At 37.3% G+C, this 18491-nt stretch overlaps 1 protein-coding gene across 4 annotated transcripts in view; it reads right to left on the reverse strand.

Moving 5' to 3' along the window:
• Nucleotides 1–18491, reverse strand: part of CFAP47 (cilia and flagella associated protein 47) — a 485875-nt gene that overhangs the window by 137876 nt on the left and 329508 nt on the right. For all 4 annotated transcript variants that reach the window (XM_061410459.1, XM_061410458.1, XM_061410460.1 and 1 more), the window contains one exon: nt 2439–2579. In XM_061410459.1, the coding sequence (XP_061266443.1) occupies nt 2439–2579 (141 nt within the window). The remainder of the gene's footprint in view (nt 1–2438; nt 2580–18491) is intronic.

Here is an 18491-nt window from a genome sequence, read left to right on the forward strand (position 1 = left end):
TCTTAGATAGGACCCCCAAGATACAAACAAGATACAAGAAAACCTTGGTATATTTTTGGAATCAATTCTCACTTCCTATCTGCTCTCTTCTTGCTTGGAGAATTCCTTGGACAGAGGAGCCTGGTGTGCTGCAGACCATGGGATCACAAAGAGTCAGACACAACTGAGTAATTAACACTATTACTCTCTCAAGAGAAGCATCTAATGCTAGTCTCTGAAATGTTTTCCATCTTTAGGGGTATTTCTCTATCCCCATCACCACCCTAAAAAACACTGTTCTCTTCACTTCAAACCCAGTTAGCTGTTGTGGTGGCCTAGCTGTTCTCTTTCTAAACTGTTTTGAATAAGTGCCTGGATATCCCCATGTATTCTGTGATGGTTAATTTTATATATCAACTGGGCTGGACTATGGTGTCCAGTTGTTTGATTACACACCAGTCTAAATGTTGGTAGGAAGATACATGAACACTTTAATCAGTAGACTTTGAGTAAAGCACAATACTCTGTTTTTGTGAATGTGCCAACTCCAATCAGTTGGAGGCTGTAAGAGCAAAGACTGAAGTGACCTGAAAGAGAAGCAATTCTTAGCCAAGCCTGAAACATGGAAACCCTCTCAGAGCTTGTAGTCTGCCTAGTCTTTCCTGGGCAATTTGGACTCAAGACTGCAACAGCAACTTTTACTAATTTTCCACCCTGCTTCCCTGGTGGCTCAGTGGTAAAGAATTTGCTTACAGTGTAAGAGATGTAAGAGACATGGGTTCAATCCCTGGGTCGGGAAGATCCCCTGGAGGAGGGCATGGCCACCCATTCCAGTATTCTTGCCAGGAAAATCCCATGGACAGAGGAACCTGGCGGGCTACAGTCCATAGGGTCACAAAGAGTCGGACATGACTGAAGCAACTTAGCACGCAAGGACGTGCTTGCCCTATAGATTTTGGACTTGCCAGTCTCCCTGGTTATATTAGCCAATTCCTTAAAATGTCTCTCTCTATAAAGATATAGATTATTATATTATATTTAACTATACTATATTGGATTGCATGCTGTATTATATTATATTAGTGTCTCTTTCTTTGAAGAATCCTGATTAAACACAAACTCATTTAATAAAGATTTCTATTTTGGTATGCCTGTGGTTGAACTTTGCCCATGTCGACCCACTTTTCTCTATTTCTCTCTTCCGTCCCTGCTACTCACCCATAAGAGAACTCATTCACCCACTCTCTCAGAAACCTGCCCTGTCTATTCCAACTCTCCATAAACCCATTTTCTTTCAAATTTTTACTGAAAAGATATGATGTTGAACAACATTCAAAGGAAGCTTTATAATATGGGAAGGGGAAACAATAGCATTTACTTTCTTTTGCCTATGAGGCAGACTGCTATCATTTCCTATATTTAAAAAAGAACTGCCTTATGATCCAGCAATCCCACTGCTGGGCATACACACTGAGGAAACCAGAAGGGAAAGAGACACGTGTACCCCAATGTTCATCACAGCACTGTTTATAATAGCCAGGACATGGAAGCAACCTAAATGTCCATCAGCAGATGAATGGATAAGAAAGCTGTGGTACATATACACAATGGAGTATTACTCAGCCATTAAAAAGAATACATTTGAATCAGTCCTAATGAGGTGGATGAAACTGGAGCCTATTATACAGAGTGAAGTAAACCAGAAGGAAAAACACCAATACAGTATACTAACGCATATATATGGAATTTAGAAAGATGGTAACAATAACCCTGTGTACGAGACAGCAAAAGAGACACTGATGTATAGAACAGTCTTATGGACTCTGTGGGAGAGGGAGGGGGTGGGAAGATTTGGGAGAATGGCATTGAAACATGTAAAATATCATGTATGAAATGAGATGCCAGTCCAGGTTTGATGCAGGATACCGGATGCTTGGGGCTGGTGCACTGGGATGACCCAGAGGGATGGTATGGGGAGGGAGGAGGGAGGAGGGTTCAGGATGGGGAACACATGTATACCTGTGGCAGATTCATTTTGATATTTGGCAAAACTAATACAATTATGTAAAGTTTAAAAATAAAATTAAATTAAAAAAAATAAAAAAGGAACACATTACATTGTTAAAATAATATATTCATTAACATTTTATCAGAATTTGACTGAAATTTTGTGTTCAGTAACAGAAATATGTGTAAAGTTCTTCACTTATGAAAGAGTAGGCAGCCTTCAAGCTGAAGTATTATAATCTACTCATTTTAATGGTAGTACAAACTACCATTTGTACTACAAATCCAGAAATTAATAACATGTAGTTAATCCTGAAATAATACAATTCTTACAGATACATGAAATACACATTTGTATATGTATTTTGAGTGTAAAGTAGCTACTGACTTACAAATGAATGATGAGGGTTTATGAATGTTGATCATGAAACTCTCCATAATAATAAATTTACCTGCTTTTTCATCATCAAACTTGTCAGATAGTTCTGATAATGATTTCTTATAGAAGGGTATTTGATCCGTATCTTGATCTTCATCTGAGTCATCCTGAGAATCACCATTATGTTTGCTTTTAACAGAAAATGAAATTGTACCTACAACACACAGATGCAAGATGTCAGATTAACGAGGGTTTAGTTTTCAAAACTAACAATTAGAACTTAATAGAAATTTCAAGGAAATATTTTAAATATCCATTAAAATGGTAATTTTTAAACAGCTTTCTCATAATAATTAAGAAAATGTAGTAAATAATAGAACTGCATCAGCCTTCAGAAAACATATTGGTCTTGAGTGAGTGTTCTTACATATTTTCTAAAGTAATTTGTAACACTCATTTATTACCTCATTAAAATGTTTATTTTGCTTAATACAATATCCTAAGCATGCACTTTCCTTTAAGCCTTTCATATGCAAAGTACAAAATTTTGTTCAAAAAACAATAGTGTCAAAAATTTGCACTCTTTACCTGAAATTTTTCTTATAATAAAATTGACTTATAAAAGACTGAAATTAACTTTTAAACTGAACCTAATATATAAGGAAGTAATTCACAAATTGACCCTGATATCTCAACACCAGCTTGCTATATTCATATTTTTTATTCATCTTTAAAGGATTATTCAAATATTATTTTCCCTTCAATGTCCCACACTTCCATCTCCCTCCTCATTCCTTGCTGATTATCTTATTTCTATTTCACTAAGAAAATGGACACTTTCTGGAAAGAATTTCTTCACAATCCCACCACCACACTGACAAACGCTTCCACGATGGAGACCTTATCCTCTGGCTTTCCTCTTGTAAGAATGACTGATACATTCCTATCTGGACAGCTCCTGGATGCATGCACTGGATTCCATCTACTCTGGTCTACCCCAGGATCTGGCTGCTGTAATTATCCCTACTCTCATCTGCATCTTCAATTCTCCCTCTTTGAAACTTTCTGTAATAACATCCAATTTCCAAAAAGCCTTCTCTCCATCTAATGTGTATGTGTGTGTAAATGTATGTACTTTTTAATACTTATTTTCATACACACTCCCTGGAGAGGGCATGGCAACCCACTTCAGTATTCTTGCCTGGAGAATCCTATGGACAGAGGAGCCTGGCAGGCTACAGTACATGGAGTCTCAAAGAGTTGGACATGACTGAAGTGACTTAGCACACATGCATGTGTACATACACACACACACATATACATACAAACACTAATATCATGTTAGGCTCAGCACCAGAATCTGGATGAAATGCACTATATAAATCACAAAAATGATTCAAGGCATAAAATAAATACATTTTTTTAAGAAAAAATCAAAGCAATATCTTGGCACTCCTCTAAGCAAGTTTAGTAAGTGTCTTCTTTCAAATTGGCAAAGAATAAAATATTGTCTTGGTATTTAAATCGTTAGAAAGAATTAAAGATAAAGCAAGTAGGAGATAAAGCTATAATTCAATATTTAAAGCTAAAATAACATGTATCAAAATTAGAGATAATCCATAGGAATATAGATTCAAAAATTGTATGTCCCACAAAACAAGTCCAATAATTAATAAAAAATGCTTTACTCTTTCAGATTGGTAATTTTAAAAACTTTTGATAATATTAATTATTGATAAGTGTTGAGTAACAACCCCTGTCTCAGATACTGTTGGTAAGAGTAAAAATTGGTACTACATATTTTGGAGGGTAATTTTGCAACAGTTACCAAACTGTTCTACATTCCCTTTGATATATGTTTAGTTTTTATCCTGTAAATAGCTTATATCTTAAATATTCTCCCCATTGAAAAACTAGCAGAGATATTTACAAAGATGCTGTTGCAATATTATCTGGAATTACAAAAAATGAGGAACTCAATTTCCATCTATGCCTGACTAGTTACATGAATTAAGATAAACATTTATTTGGATTATTGTTCATCTAATTAAAAGAAAAAAATCTATGAAATCTGAATTGAAAACACATCCATGATACTCTGAGTGAAAGCAGCCATTTACAGAGCTTTATGTCTCATATGACCTGCTATGTGGTGGGTCTGTGTGTATTTGTGTTTAAAAGATATATATGGATATGAATTGGTACTTGGACAGGTATTTATTTTCTCACAGTTCTGGAGGCTACATGTTCGAAATCCAGGTGCCGACAGGGTTGGTTCCTTCTGGAGATTCTGAGGAGGATCTGTTCCATGTCCCTCTCCTAGTTTCTGCTGTTTACCAGTAATTCTTGGCATTCCTTGGTTTGTAGATGTATCATTCCAGTCTGCCTTCATCTTTGCATGGTGTTCTCTCCTGTACCTACTTGTGTCTATTTTCCTCTTCTTATAAGGACAACAGTCATATTGGGTCAGGGCTCACCCTAATTCAGCATGATTTCATTTTAATTTGAATATATCTGCAAAGACCCTATTCTAAATAGGATCACTTTAACAGGTATTGAGAGAGTCATTTCCTAGGCAGGTTGATAAGAAGTCTAGGGGTCCCCAAGGAGAGAGGGGTCTGGAATTCTCAAGAAGAAAGAAAGGACAAACTTTTTCCCTCTACATTCCTTAGGATTATATAACAATAATGCATCCTGCCTGAAGACAGTCTCTGGATTAAACCTTCTGGCTAATCCTGTTATCTTAAAATGTAAATTATGGGAGTAGGTCTGGTGAGGTCTTTACAACCTCCAGACATTCTTTTGATTCATCTGAGAGTATATAACTCCACTGCTAACACTAGCAAGGGGGTACTCTTTCTGCCCCCTTCTGATGCCTATGTCAGAAGCTTTCTCTATCTCCTTTATACTTTACTAAAACTTTATTACACAAAAGCTCTGAGCAATCAAGCCTCATCTCTGGCCCTGGATTGAATTCTTCTCCTCCGGAGGCCAAGAATCCCGGTGTCTTTTCCTGGCTTAGCAACAACCTTTCAGTATCTGTGGTTAAAACACTAGGTCCTTGGGCAAGCAGTTCTGACAGTACAGACAGAACATAGCATGGGGACATACCTCCGAATATAGACAAGCATGTCTTCTTTTAGGAGTGTTCCCAGATCATGGCTAAGAGTAGTTGGAGCTGAATCACAGGGTCATTTCAGGATCTGCAGTTGAGCCAAAGTTGGAGGGCCTGCCACAAGGGCACAGACAGGCATGTCTCCCAGATGGTCCCCAGGTAGGTAGAAGTGGTGGCTAAGAGGGACTGAAGCTGTGTCATGGACCACTTCGGTGTCCACACATGGGACTGAATTCTGTGGGCCTGTTATACAGGGCATGGGCAAGTATGACTTCTGCTAAATTCCTTGGCAGATAATGCTAATGGCAGGACAAAAGTCAAATGGGACTGTAACAATCCACAGGGGTGTTTTCTGGTCTGTAGCCATGATCACAGGTGGCAAGACTGTCATCTGAACATAAACCTGCCTTTTCAAAATGGTCCTCCTTGGTTTTGGACTCCACCAGGGTTTTGTGGTCTCCTACCTGGATCCCACAATGGCACTTTTGTCCTTGGAAGGCTTTCAAATGATTCTGCTGAAGAGGGATACAATTGGTGGATCTTCTACTCTGCCATCTTGCTGATATCATTCCTATCTTATTATTTTCAATTTCCTTGTTTTGAAATATCACAAAGGCACGTAAGTTACAAGTTAAACTTCATGTTGTATTATAAACATGGCTTTCTTATTTTACATAGGAGCTTGGTATATGCTCACAAACAGATTGTGGAAAGACAGGATATATAGTGGAAAGAACATCAGGCTTTTGATAGAATGTGGATTCAAACTCTTGACTCTACTACTGCAAATTTAGCCTTGAACGTGTCACTTACCTCATTTGTAAAATGGTGCTAGCTGTTTTGGGAATTAAATGACTACATAGTTTATGCTTATGTAGGACTTACTATATGCCAGGCATTTTTCCAGGGATTTACAAAAGCTGACAACTTTTCCCAAAATATACCTATGAAATAACTCCTATTATTATTCCTATTTTAAAGAAGTGAAACTGTGACACAAGAAAGTTCAGTAGCTTGCTCAAGGTCTGCTGCTGCTGCTAAGTCACTTCAGTCATGTCCGACTCTGTGCAACCCCATAGACGGCAGCCCACCAGGCTCCTCTATCCCTGGGGCTCTCCAGGCAAGAATACTGGAGTGGGTTGTCATTTCCTTCTCCAATGCATGAAAGTGAAAAGTGAAAGTGAAGTCGCACAGCCGTGCCTGACTCTAAGCGACCCCATGGACTGCAGCCTACCAGGCTCCTCTGTCCATGGGATTTTCCAGGCAAGAGTACTGGAGTGGGGTGCCATTGCCTTCTCCTGCTCAAGGTCAATCAGCATTTAATAACACAGCTGGAATTTGAACATGAGCATTGTGATTTAAAGTCCACACTTTTTAAAAATTATTAGATTTTATTTTTTAAAGAGTTTAATGTTTACAAAAAATGAGTGTAAAGTACAGAGAGTTCCCATATATCTCCCGTAGTTTCCCCTATTATAAATATCCTGCATTAGGTGGTACATTACTTATAAGTGATGAGCTGATAATAATATATCATTATTAACTAAAGTCCATAGCTGACATTCCGGTTCACTCTTTGTGTTGTACATCCTATGACTTTCACAAATGTATAATTTCATCTATCTGAAAGTGAAAGTGAAAGTCGCTCAGTCGTGTCCAATTCTTTGCGATCCCATGGACTATACAGTCCATGGAATTCGCCAGGCCAGAATAATGGAATGCATAGCCTTTTCCTTCTCCAGGAGATCTTCCCAAGCCAGGGACTGAACCTAGTTCTCCCACATTGTAGGCCAATTCTTTACCAGATGAACCACAAGGGAAGCCCTTCATCTATCTACCATTATAGTATCAGAAAATAGTTTCATCAGTTCAGTTCAGTTCAGTCGCTCAGTCGTGTCCGACTCTTTGCGACCCCATGAATCACAGCACGCCAGGCCTCCTTGTCCATCACCAACTCCTGGAGTTCACCCAGACTCACGTCCATCGAGTCAGTGATGCCATCCAGCCATCTCATCCTCTGTCGTCCCTTTCTCCTCCTGCCTCCAATCCCTCCCAGCATCAGAGTCTTTTCCAATGAGTCAACTCTTCACATGAGGTGGCCAAAGTACTGGAGTTTCAGCTTTAGCATCATTCCTTCCAAAGAAATCCCAGGGCTGATCTCCTTCAGAATGGACCAGTTGGATCTCCTTGCAGTCCAAGAGACTCTCAAGAGTCTTCTCCAACACCACAGTTTAAAAGCATCAATTCTTCAGCGCTCAGCCTTCTTCACAGTCCAACTCTCACATCCATACATGACCACTGGAAAAACCATAGCCTTGACTAGACGAACCTTTGTTGGCAAAGTAATGTCTCTGCTTTTCAATATGCTATCTAGGTTGGTCATAACTTTCCTTCCAAGGAGTAAGCATCTTTTAATTTCATACCCCCCGCCTCAAATACCCTGTATCCCACTCATTCATCCTTCCCCTGCAAACTCTCCTTCCCAGAACTGGCAACCACTGGTCTTTTCAGAATGTTGTATAGATGGCCTTTTCAGATTGGCTTCTTTCACTAAGCAACATACATTTAAGCTTTGTCCAGTCTTTTTGTCATTTGTTTTTATTACTGAAAAATATCCAATTGTATGGATATACCACTATGTATCTATTCACTTGCTGTAGGACATCAGGGCTGCCTCCACCTTTTGGTGATCATGAATAAAGTTGTTATAAACATCCATGTGTAAATTTTAAGTATGAACTCATTTGGGTAAATACAAAATGAGCTGATGATTGCTGGATCATGTTATGAATATGTTTTGTTTTGTAATGAATTGTTAAATTGTCTTCTAAAGCACCTGTACCACTGTACCATTTTGTATTCTCACCAATAATGAATGAGAATTACAACTGTTCTACATCTTTACCAGCGTTTGGTATTGTCAGGGCTTCTGGATTTAGCCATCCTAATAGGTATGTAGTGTTATCTCATTGTTGTTTTAATTTGAAGTTCCCTAAAATGACATATGATAATGGAAACCTTTCCATATGCTTATTTACTATCAGAATATTTTCTTTGGTGAGGTGTCTCTCCAGATTTTTTGACAGTTTTTAAAATTGGGTTATTTTACTGCTCTTATTAGTATTTTAAACTGTATTTTGGAAACCATTAATTTATTAGATATCAAAAAAAATGTACAACAAACAAAAAGGCACTATACATTAATAAAAGATTCAGTAAACTAAAAAACCAGTAAGCAAACAAAAATGAGCTTATATATACAGAGTACAGATTGGTGGTTGCCAGAGGCAAAGGGTGGGGGTGGGTTTAGTGAAAAGGGTAAAGGGAGTCAAAAGGTACAAATTTCTTGTTATAAAATAAGTCATGGGAATGTAATGTACAGCATGATGGCTACAGCTAATAATACTGAATTGCATATTAGAAAGTTGCTAGGAGAGTAAATCTTAAAAGTTCTCAATACAAGAAAAAAATTCTAAGTGTGCACTGATTGATGTTTAGATTTAACATGATCATTTTGCAATAGTAACAATTATTAAATAAAAAAGATTCAATATAGCAATATTAGATTAAACCCTATAGACCTATACACACCTAAAAAGAGAGGCCCAAAATATATGAAGAAAAAAATTGATAAAACCAGAAGGAGAAATAGATAATCCTACAATAATAGCTGGAGACCTCAATATCCCACATTCATTAATGGATAGAACAACTAGACAGAAGACATAGAAGAAATAGAGGATGTGAACAATACTATAAAACAACTAGACCTAACTGACTTACATAGAACTTCCCACAAAACAGCAGAGGAGACACATTATTCTCCGGTGTCCCCTTCTCCTCTTGCCCCCAATCCCTCCCAGCATCAGAGTCTTTTCCAGTGAGTCAACTCTTTGCATGAGGTGGCCAAAGTACTGGAGTTTCAGGTTTAGCATCATTCCTTCCAAAGAAATCCCAGGGCTGATCTCCTTCAGAATGGACTGGTTGGATCTCCTTGCAGTCCAAGGGACTCTCAAGAGTCTTCTCCAACACCACAGTTCAAAAGCATCAATTCTTCAGTGCTCAGCCTTCTTCACAGTCCAACTCTCACATCCATACATGATCACAGGAAAAACCATAGCATGGACTGGACGACCCTCTGTTGGCAAAGTAATGTCTCTGCTTTTCAATATGCTGTCTAGGTTGGTCATAACATTCCTTCCAAGGAGTAAGCGTCTTTTAATTTCATGGCTGCAGTCACCATCTGCAGTGATTTTGGAGCCCAGGAAAATAAAGTCTGACACTGTTTCCACTGTTTCCCCATCTATTTCCCATGAAGTGATGGGACCAGATGCCATGATCTTCGTTTTCTGAATGTTGAGCTTTAAGCCAACTTTTTCACTCTCCTCTTTCACTTTCATCAAGAGGCTTTTTAGTTCCTCTTCACTTTCTCCCATAAGGGTGGTGTCATCTGCATATCTGAGGTTATTAATATTTCTCCCAGCAATGTTGATTCCAGCTTGTGCTTCTTCCAGTCCAGCATTTCTCATGATGTACTCTGCATATAAGTTAAATAAACAGGGTGACAATATACAGCCTTGAAGTACTCCTTACCTATTTGGAACCAGTTTGTTGTTCCATGTCCAGTCCTAACTGTTGCTTCCTGACCTGCATACAAATTTCAAAAGAGGCAGATCAGGTGGTCTGGTATTCCCATCTCTTTCAGAATTTTCCACAGTTTATTGTGATCCACACAGTCAAAGGCTCTGGCATAGTCAATAAAGCAGAAATAGATGCTTTCTGGAACTCTCTTGCTTTTTCCATGATCCAGTGGATGTTGGTAATGTGATCTCTGGTTCCTCTGCCTTTTCTAAAACCAGCTTGAACATCGGGAAGTTCACGGTTTGCATATTGCTGAAGCCTGGCTTGGAGAATTTTGAGCATTACTTTACTAGCGTGTGAGACGAGTGCAATTGTGCAGTAGTTTGAGCATTCTTTGGCATTGCCTTTCTTTGGGACTGGATTGAAAACTGACCTTTTCCAGTCCTGTGGCCACTGCTGAGTTTTCCCAGTTTGCTGGCATATTGAGTGCAACACTTTCACAGCATCATCTTTCAGGATTTGGAATAGCTCAACTGGAATTCCATCACCTCCACTAGCTTTGTTCGTAGTGGTGCTTTCTAAGGCCCACTTGACTTCACATTCCAGGATGTCTGGCTCTAGGTCAGTGACCACACCATCGTGGTTATCTGGGTCATGAAGATCTTTTTTGTACAGTTCTTCTGTGTATTCTTGCCATCTCTTCTTAATATCTTCTGCTTCTGTTAGGTCCATACCATTTTTGTCCTTTATCGAGCCCATCTTTGCATGAAATGTTCCTTTGGTATCTTTGATTTTCTTGAAGAGATCTCTAGTCTTTCCCATTCTGTTGTTTTCCTCTATTTCTTTGCATTGATCGCTGAAGAAGGCTTTCTTTTCTCTCCTTGCTATTCTTTGGAACTCTGCATTCAGATGCTTATATCTTTCCTTTTCTCCTTTGCTTTTTGCTTCTCTTCTTTTCACAGCTATTTGTAAGGCCTCCCCAGACAGCCATTTTGCTTTTTTGCATTTCTTTTCCATGGGGATGGTCTTGATCCCTGTCTCCTGTACAATGTCACGTACCTCATTCCATAGCTCATCAGGCACTCTATCTATCAGATCTAGGCCCTTAAATCTATTTCTCACTTCCACTGTATAATCATAAGGGATTTGAATTAGGTCATACCTGAATGGTCTAATGGTTTTCCCTACTTTCTTCAATTTAAGTCTGAATTTGGCAATAAGGAGTTCATGGTCTGAGCCACAGTCAGCTCCTGGTCTTGTTTTTGCTGACTGTATAGAGCTTCTCCATCTTTGGCTGCAAAGAATATAATCAGTCTGATTTCGGTGTTGACCGTCCACTGGAGAATGGAATGGCAAACCACTTCAGTATTCTGCCTTGAAAACCGCATGAACAGTATGAAAAGGCAAAATGATAGAATACTGAAAGAGAAACTCCCCAGGTCAGTAGGTGCCCTATATGCTACTGGAGATCAGTGGAGAAATAACTCCAGAAAGAATGAAGGGATGGAGCCAAAGCAAAAAGAATACCCAGCTGTGGATGTGACTTGTGATAGAAGCAAGGTCCAATGCTGTAAAGAGCAATATTGCATAGGAACCTGGAATGTCAGGTCCATGAATCAAGGCAAATTGGAAGTGGTCAAACAAGAGAGGGCAAGAGTGAATGTCAACATTCTAGGAATCAGCGAACTGAAATGAACTGGAATGGGTGAATTTAACTCAGATGACCATTATATCTACTACTGCAGGCAGGAATCCCTCAGAAGAAATGGAGTGGCCATCATGGTCAACAAAAGAGTCTGAAATGCAGTACTTGGATGCAATCTCAAAAACGACAGAATGATCTCTGTTCGTTTCCAAGGCAAACCATTCAATATCACAGTAATCTAAGTCTATGCCCCAACGAGTAATGCTGAAAAAGCTGAAGTTGAATGGTTCTATGAAGACCTACAAGACCTTTTAGAACTAATACCCAAAAAAGATGTCCTTTTCATTATAGGGGACTGGAATGCAAAAGTAGGAAGTCAAGAAACAACTGGAGTAACAGGCAAATTTGGCTTTGGAATATGGAATGAAGCAGGGCAAAGACTAATAGAGTTTTGCCAAGAAAATGCACTGGTCATAACAAACACTCTCTTCCAACAACACAAGAGAAGACTCTATACATGGACATCACCAGATGGTCAACTGTACACTATATGAACTATAAAAAGAAGAGCAAATTAAACCCAAGACTAGCAGTAAGAAAAAAAATTAGAATGGAGGGAAATAATATACAGAACTGTCGGGAGCCGTGTTAGGCATTACTGACAAAATGGAGGCATGGCCCCCAACCCCCTCACCTTGTCCCACAGGCACAGACCTGGGATGAAGGAGTTAGGCCTTGTGATTCTTTTTTTTTTTTTTTTTACTTTTTTTTTTAATTTAATTTTTAAACTTTACAATATTGTATTAATTTTGCCCAACATCGAAATGAATCCGCCACAGGTATACCCATGCTCCCCATCCTGAACCCTCCTCCCTCCTCCCTCCCCATATACTCCCTCTGGGCCGTTCCAGTGCACCAGCCCCAAGCATCCAGCATCGTGCATCGAACCTGGACTGGTGACTCGTCTCATACAAGATATTATACATGTTTCAATGCCATTCTCCCAAATCTCCCCACCCTCTCCCTCTCGCACAGAGTCCACAAGACTGATCTATATATCAGTATCTCTTTTGCTGTCTCATACACAGGGTTATTGTTACCATCTTTCTAAATTCCATATATATGCGTTAGTATACTGTATTGGTGTTTTTCCTTCTGGTTTACTTCACTCTGTATAATAGGCTCCAGTTTTATCCACCTCATTAGGACTGATTCAAATGTATTCTTTTTAATGGCTGAGTAATACTCCATTGTGTATATGTACTACAGCTTTCTTATCCATTCATCTGCTGATGGACATTTAGGTTGCTTCCATGTCCTGGCTATTATAAACAGTGCTGCGATGAACATTGGGGTACACGTGTCTCTTTCCCTTCTGGTTTCCTCAGTGTGTATGCCCAGCAGTGGGATTGCTGGATCATAAGGCAGTTCTATTTCCAGTTTTTTAAGGAATCTCCACACTGTTCTCCACAGTGGCTGTACTAGTTTGCATTCCCACCAACAGTGTAAGAGGGTTCCCTTTTCTCCACACCCTCTCCAGCATTTATTGCTTGTAGACTTTTGGATCGCAGCCATTCTGACTGGCATGAAATGGTACCTCATAGTGGTTTTGATTTGCTAACTTGTTCTTTCCTTTCTTCAGTTGAGTTGGCTGGAAAGAATGTTAAGGTGCTTATTGTTCTTGAGAGAACATGAGAAAGCACAAAGCCTTCTGCAGTTGTGCCCAGAAGATAATCTATAAAGTTCCCACTGACATTTGTTCAAGGATCTTTACAAAGAATGTCCCAGGATGAGCACGTAGGCTGCAGCTTGAGGCCATGTGAAGGACTGTTATCTGAGACCTGTTTGTGAGGGAAATATGTATGGCAAAAGAAGTTTGCTGAGTTTAGGGTTTAGGAATAATTAAGAATATCTAGAAGCCTTTTTAGGAGGTAGTTAAATTAAGATGCTAGGGGCAAACAGATTTAGAAAGATAAATAAACTGAGGAATGTGGCATGAGTTACAATGTAATCACAAGTTAAGTATAGGACACATAAGAGAAAGTAGATAATAGATAGTAAAGCTGATTCTGAGAAAATCGCTGAAGCAGGAACTCTGTTTGAAGGACAACAATGATTTCTGGAGACAGTAAATCTGGGTGGGGGAAACCGAAAATGTCAAACCTCTGACCTAATGCTTTTGTCAAAGTATAAAAGAGAACCTGAAGCTTGAAATAAACATGTAGTTCCGTACTATGAGTCAGAGGCTACATCATCGTCTGCTGACACCGCTCACCCCTTCAGGCTGAGTCCCTGGCTGCTGGAGCTGGACTCTGGCACAGAACAGAAAAATAAAGGAAACAAACAAAAAAAACACCCAAAAAGTCTGTTCTTTGAAAAAATCAACAGAAGTCGTAGATCATTAGCTAGATGGACTCGGAAAAAAAGAGAAGACTCAAATGAATAAAATTGGTAATAAATTAGGATATTACTATTATTTTTACCAAAATAAAAAGCATTATATATGCATATATATGAGAATATTATAAACAATTATGTGCCAAAAATTGGATAAACTTAAATGAAATGGACAATTTCCTAAAACACTCCCTGACATATGAATAATAGAAAACTTGAATAGACACAAAATTAGGAAGAAAATTAAATCAGTAATCAAAATCTCCCTGCAGAGAAAGCCCAGCACAAGATGGCTTCACTGTTTAATTCTACCAAACATTTAAAGAATTAACATTTCCAAAATACTGAGGAGGAGGGAAAAATTTCTAACTCATTCTAGGAGGCCAGCATTGCCATGATACAAAAACTAGACAAAGACAGTACAAGAAAACTAAAATCTAATATCCCAATAAACATTGATTCAAAAAATTTCAATAAAATAATACAATTATGTAAAGTTTAAAAATAAAATAAAATTGGAAGAATTAAAAAAAAAAAATTTCAATAAAATACTAGAAAATCAGCAGCATATCAAAATAATTATATACCAGAATCAAATGAGATTCATTTCAGGAATGAATGAATAAAGGGTAAATTTATGTACACCAGCAATGAACAATTAGAAAAAGAAAACTAATTCAGTTAGATAAAACCATTATTTGGATAAACTTACATATGTTAATATGTGTACTAAATAATAAAGGAACCTAATCACTACTTCAAATACTATGAAATAATTTCAAGAATTAAAAGTACACTTCCTCTATTCTTTCTCATTTCAGTTACTTATATACTTGACACATTTTTCTTCCTCCAACATACCCATTTAAACATTATTGTATTTTTATTACCCTATAGCAGATAGAAATTTGACAACTGTTTGAAAAACAGTTCAAAAGTCCTATATGAGTGTAAAACCATATGTTATATACCAAAATGAGAAATTACATATTCATCTAAAAACACAGAAATGGATGAAGAGAACTGTAAGAGAAATTAAAGGTCTATTTAGTAGCTTATGTTTTAATTGAAATAACATTTTAAAAATGTATATTGGAATTATACCACTGATTTAAAAAGTGAACAACTTTTTCATTGGCAATATAAGTTTTACTTCTTAACAATCACATTTTTAAATGGCATTTTATTTTCAGTTATTAATTAACCATGGTAGAAGAGATATGTGGTCAACTTCTTATAAACTTTTATTATGAAGAATAACTGTAGACTCAGCAACATGACTGGTAGTAATGAACCTTCAAACAAAATGCAGTAAATAATTATGAGAAGAATATGTATTTCAAACGATGATGATATTTTGCCACAATATGTATGTACATGTGATTAATTTGTTCCCTGTATTCCTCTTTTCTGGCCAAAGCCAACTAATTCAAAATGGAACAAAAATAAAACCTTGATTATAAGTGCTTGAGTTTATCAGAGTGATAGGAAAATTATTAGATTACTTTGCTAAAACTATAGGTGTAACAGAAATAATAGTAGTGAACAAAAGCAACTCTCTAAAATACAACATCATTCATTTAACACAGATTTTCAGTATGAATGAGTGTTACAAAAATTCTAATAGGAATCATAATTATAGCTATTATGTTTTTTAATAGCACAAACTTGTATTTTGAGAAATGGATTATTTTTCCTTTGTAAACAGTCTAAATGTTTGAATAGTAAATAAAACAAATCCCCTAACATATAAGTCATTTTTAAAAATTAGGAATTATTTTTCTCTAATTTCATACTCTCTTGTAAAATGTAAATATCAAACTCAAATTTATAGACTGAGTAATATAATTTCACATTAATTTCTTTTGAAAATAATGAAAAAATATTTACTGAATGATTATTCTGCATTAGGCAAATGCAAAATGCTTCACATTCATTACCTATTTAACCACTTTCATAAATATGAGTTAATTACTCACTGAATTTATTTTAAAGCTGAGCAACTGAGGGTATAGAGAAGATTGGGTAACTTACTCCAGGTCATACAGTTAGTAAGTGACAAAGGCACATATATTTACCTGACATAGAATATGGGAAATGGCACATTAAACCATGTGTAAATATCACAGAATAAATGGGCATTTGATCAGAAAAACAGAAAAATCACTCACATACCTCGAAAATACTTATTTTGACCTAACATGATAACTCTCAGATACTGCTCACTGATTACCTAAAATATATCATCCCTTACAAAACCTGCAAAAGGAAGATTCCATGGCAACAGTTAACTTGGCAAGGTTTTTGACTCTTTGCATTTGGTTCCCTCACATCCTTCCTGCTCCTTTCAATGGACCTTCACCACTCCCTCTCGCTAATGAGGAGAACTGCTTTGGAAAAATCACTGTATAGCTAGAATTTTATCCACTTGAGAATTTCTTGGAGGCACATTAACTGTCAAGAAGTTTTTTCTATAAGTATTTGTTCTATGCACATTATATTACACATGATCAAATTAATCTGAATTGCTGTTTCTCAAATATCACTGTTATTTAGTTGCTATGTTGTATCCAACTCATGCAACCTCATGGACTGTAGCCCACCAGGCTCCTCTGTCCATGGGATTTCCCAGGCAAGAATACTGGAGTGGGTCTCTAACATCATACTACCCTTTAAATTTTGAATAATGAGACTAAAGATGAAAGTCTAAGGAATTCTCGCCCTCTTCCTCCTTCTCTGTCATATTTTCCTTTCTTTGTTTTATCCTTATTTCTGATTGACTTTCTTTTGTTTTATTTCTCCTTAGGGAACCAAGAGGCAAGGTGGAAAAACAAAATCATGTGGCTGATAAAGAACAGAGATAAAGAAACTGAGGGCTGCAGCCGCACTGCATAAGAACTTGTCTCCCACTCTTTCTAAACTCTTAATTTAAACCTATGACAGTTAAGCTCCTGGTGGTAGTCTTACAGGCTTCACTTCTTTGTGCATGGAATTAAACTGTTTGCTCTTTCTATAATACATTCTGACACGAATACATTAAGAAACTAAAGAAAACAGGAAAGGATTATAAAGGATTATCAAAATCTACAGGATTCAGATTTCTGTTGTAGAGAATGGTGGATTATATTTTAACTTTAGCAAGAACCTATGATTTCATTACTGAAGCAAGCAGTGATAGTCTAGATTGCAATTAAAACCACATGGTTCTTCCTGAATGTAAAAGAAAAAAAAACTGATAAATTATATTTCATTAAAATTAAAAACTTCTATAATCACTTCATACAATATATGTATATCAAATAGTCACATTTTGCATCATAAAAACATACAAATTTAATTTGTCAATTAAACCGCAATAAAGCTGGGTAAAATAAAAACTTTTGCTATTCTATAGATACTGTTAATCAAATTAAGAGGAAAACTACACATTGGGAGATAATTTGTAAAGCATGTATATAATAAAGGGAATATATCTAGAATATACTTTTAAAAAGTCTAAAGATTCAACAATAAGAAAACAGACAGTTCAATGGGGGCATGAACAAAAGACTTGAAAAAGCATTTCAATGAAGAAGGTATATGGATAACAAGGTGGCTCAGATGGTAAAGAATTTGCCTGCAGTGCGGGAGATCTGGGTTGAATCCCTGGGTCAGGAAGAAAACCTGGAGAAGGGAATGGCAATCCAGTCCAGTATTCTTGCCTGGAAAATGCCACAGACAGAGGAGCCTGGCAGGCTACAGTCCATGGTGTCACAAAGAGTTGGACATGACTGAGTGACTAACACTTTTGCTTTTGTTTTCACTTTTCACATGGAAGACAAAACAAGCATAAGAAGATATGCTCAAAATTATTTATTATTCATTATGGAAATACAGATTAAAACCACACTGATTACACACAAGTTAAAATGGAAAATATTGAAATCACTATACCTATTTTAGTATGTAGACAAAGTGGAACATTTATACACTGCTGGTGGGAATGGAAAAAGAAACAATCTTTTTGAAAAACTGTCTAGCAGTTTCTTTGAATGTTATAAATTCAATAACTGTGTTATCCAGTCATTCTATACATAAGTGATTTACCCAAGAGGAATGAAAGTATATGCCCATAGAAAGACATATACATGAATTCTCATATTAGCTTTTCATGTAATTAGCACAACTTCAGTTCAGTTCAGTTCAGTCACTCAGTCGTGTCTTTGCAACCCCATGAATCGCAGCACACCAGGCCTCCCTATCCATCACCAACACCCAGAGTTCACTCAGACTCACGTCCATCGAGTCAGTGATGCCATCCAGCCATCTCATCCTCTATCGTCCCCTTCTCCTCCTGCTCCCAATCCCTCCCAGCGTCAGAGTCTTTTGCAATGAGTCAACTCTTTGCA

Source organism: Bos javanicus, chromosome X, assembly GCF_032452875.1.
Source record: "Bos javanicus breed banteng chromosome X, ARS-OSU_banteng_1.0, whole genome shotgun sequence".
NCBI classification, from domain to species: domain Eukaryota; kingdom Metazoa; phylum Chordata; class Mammalia; order Artiodactyla; family Bovidae; genus Bos; species Bos javanicus.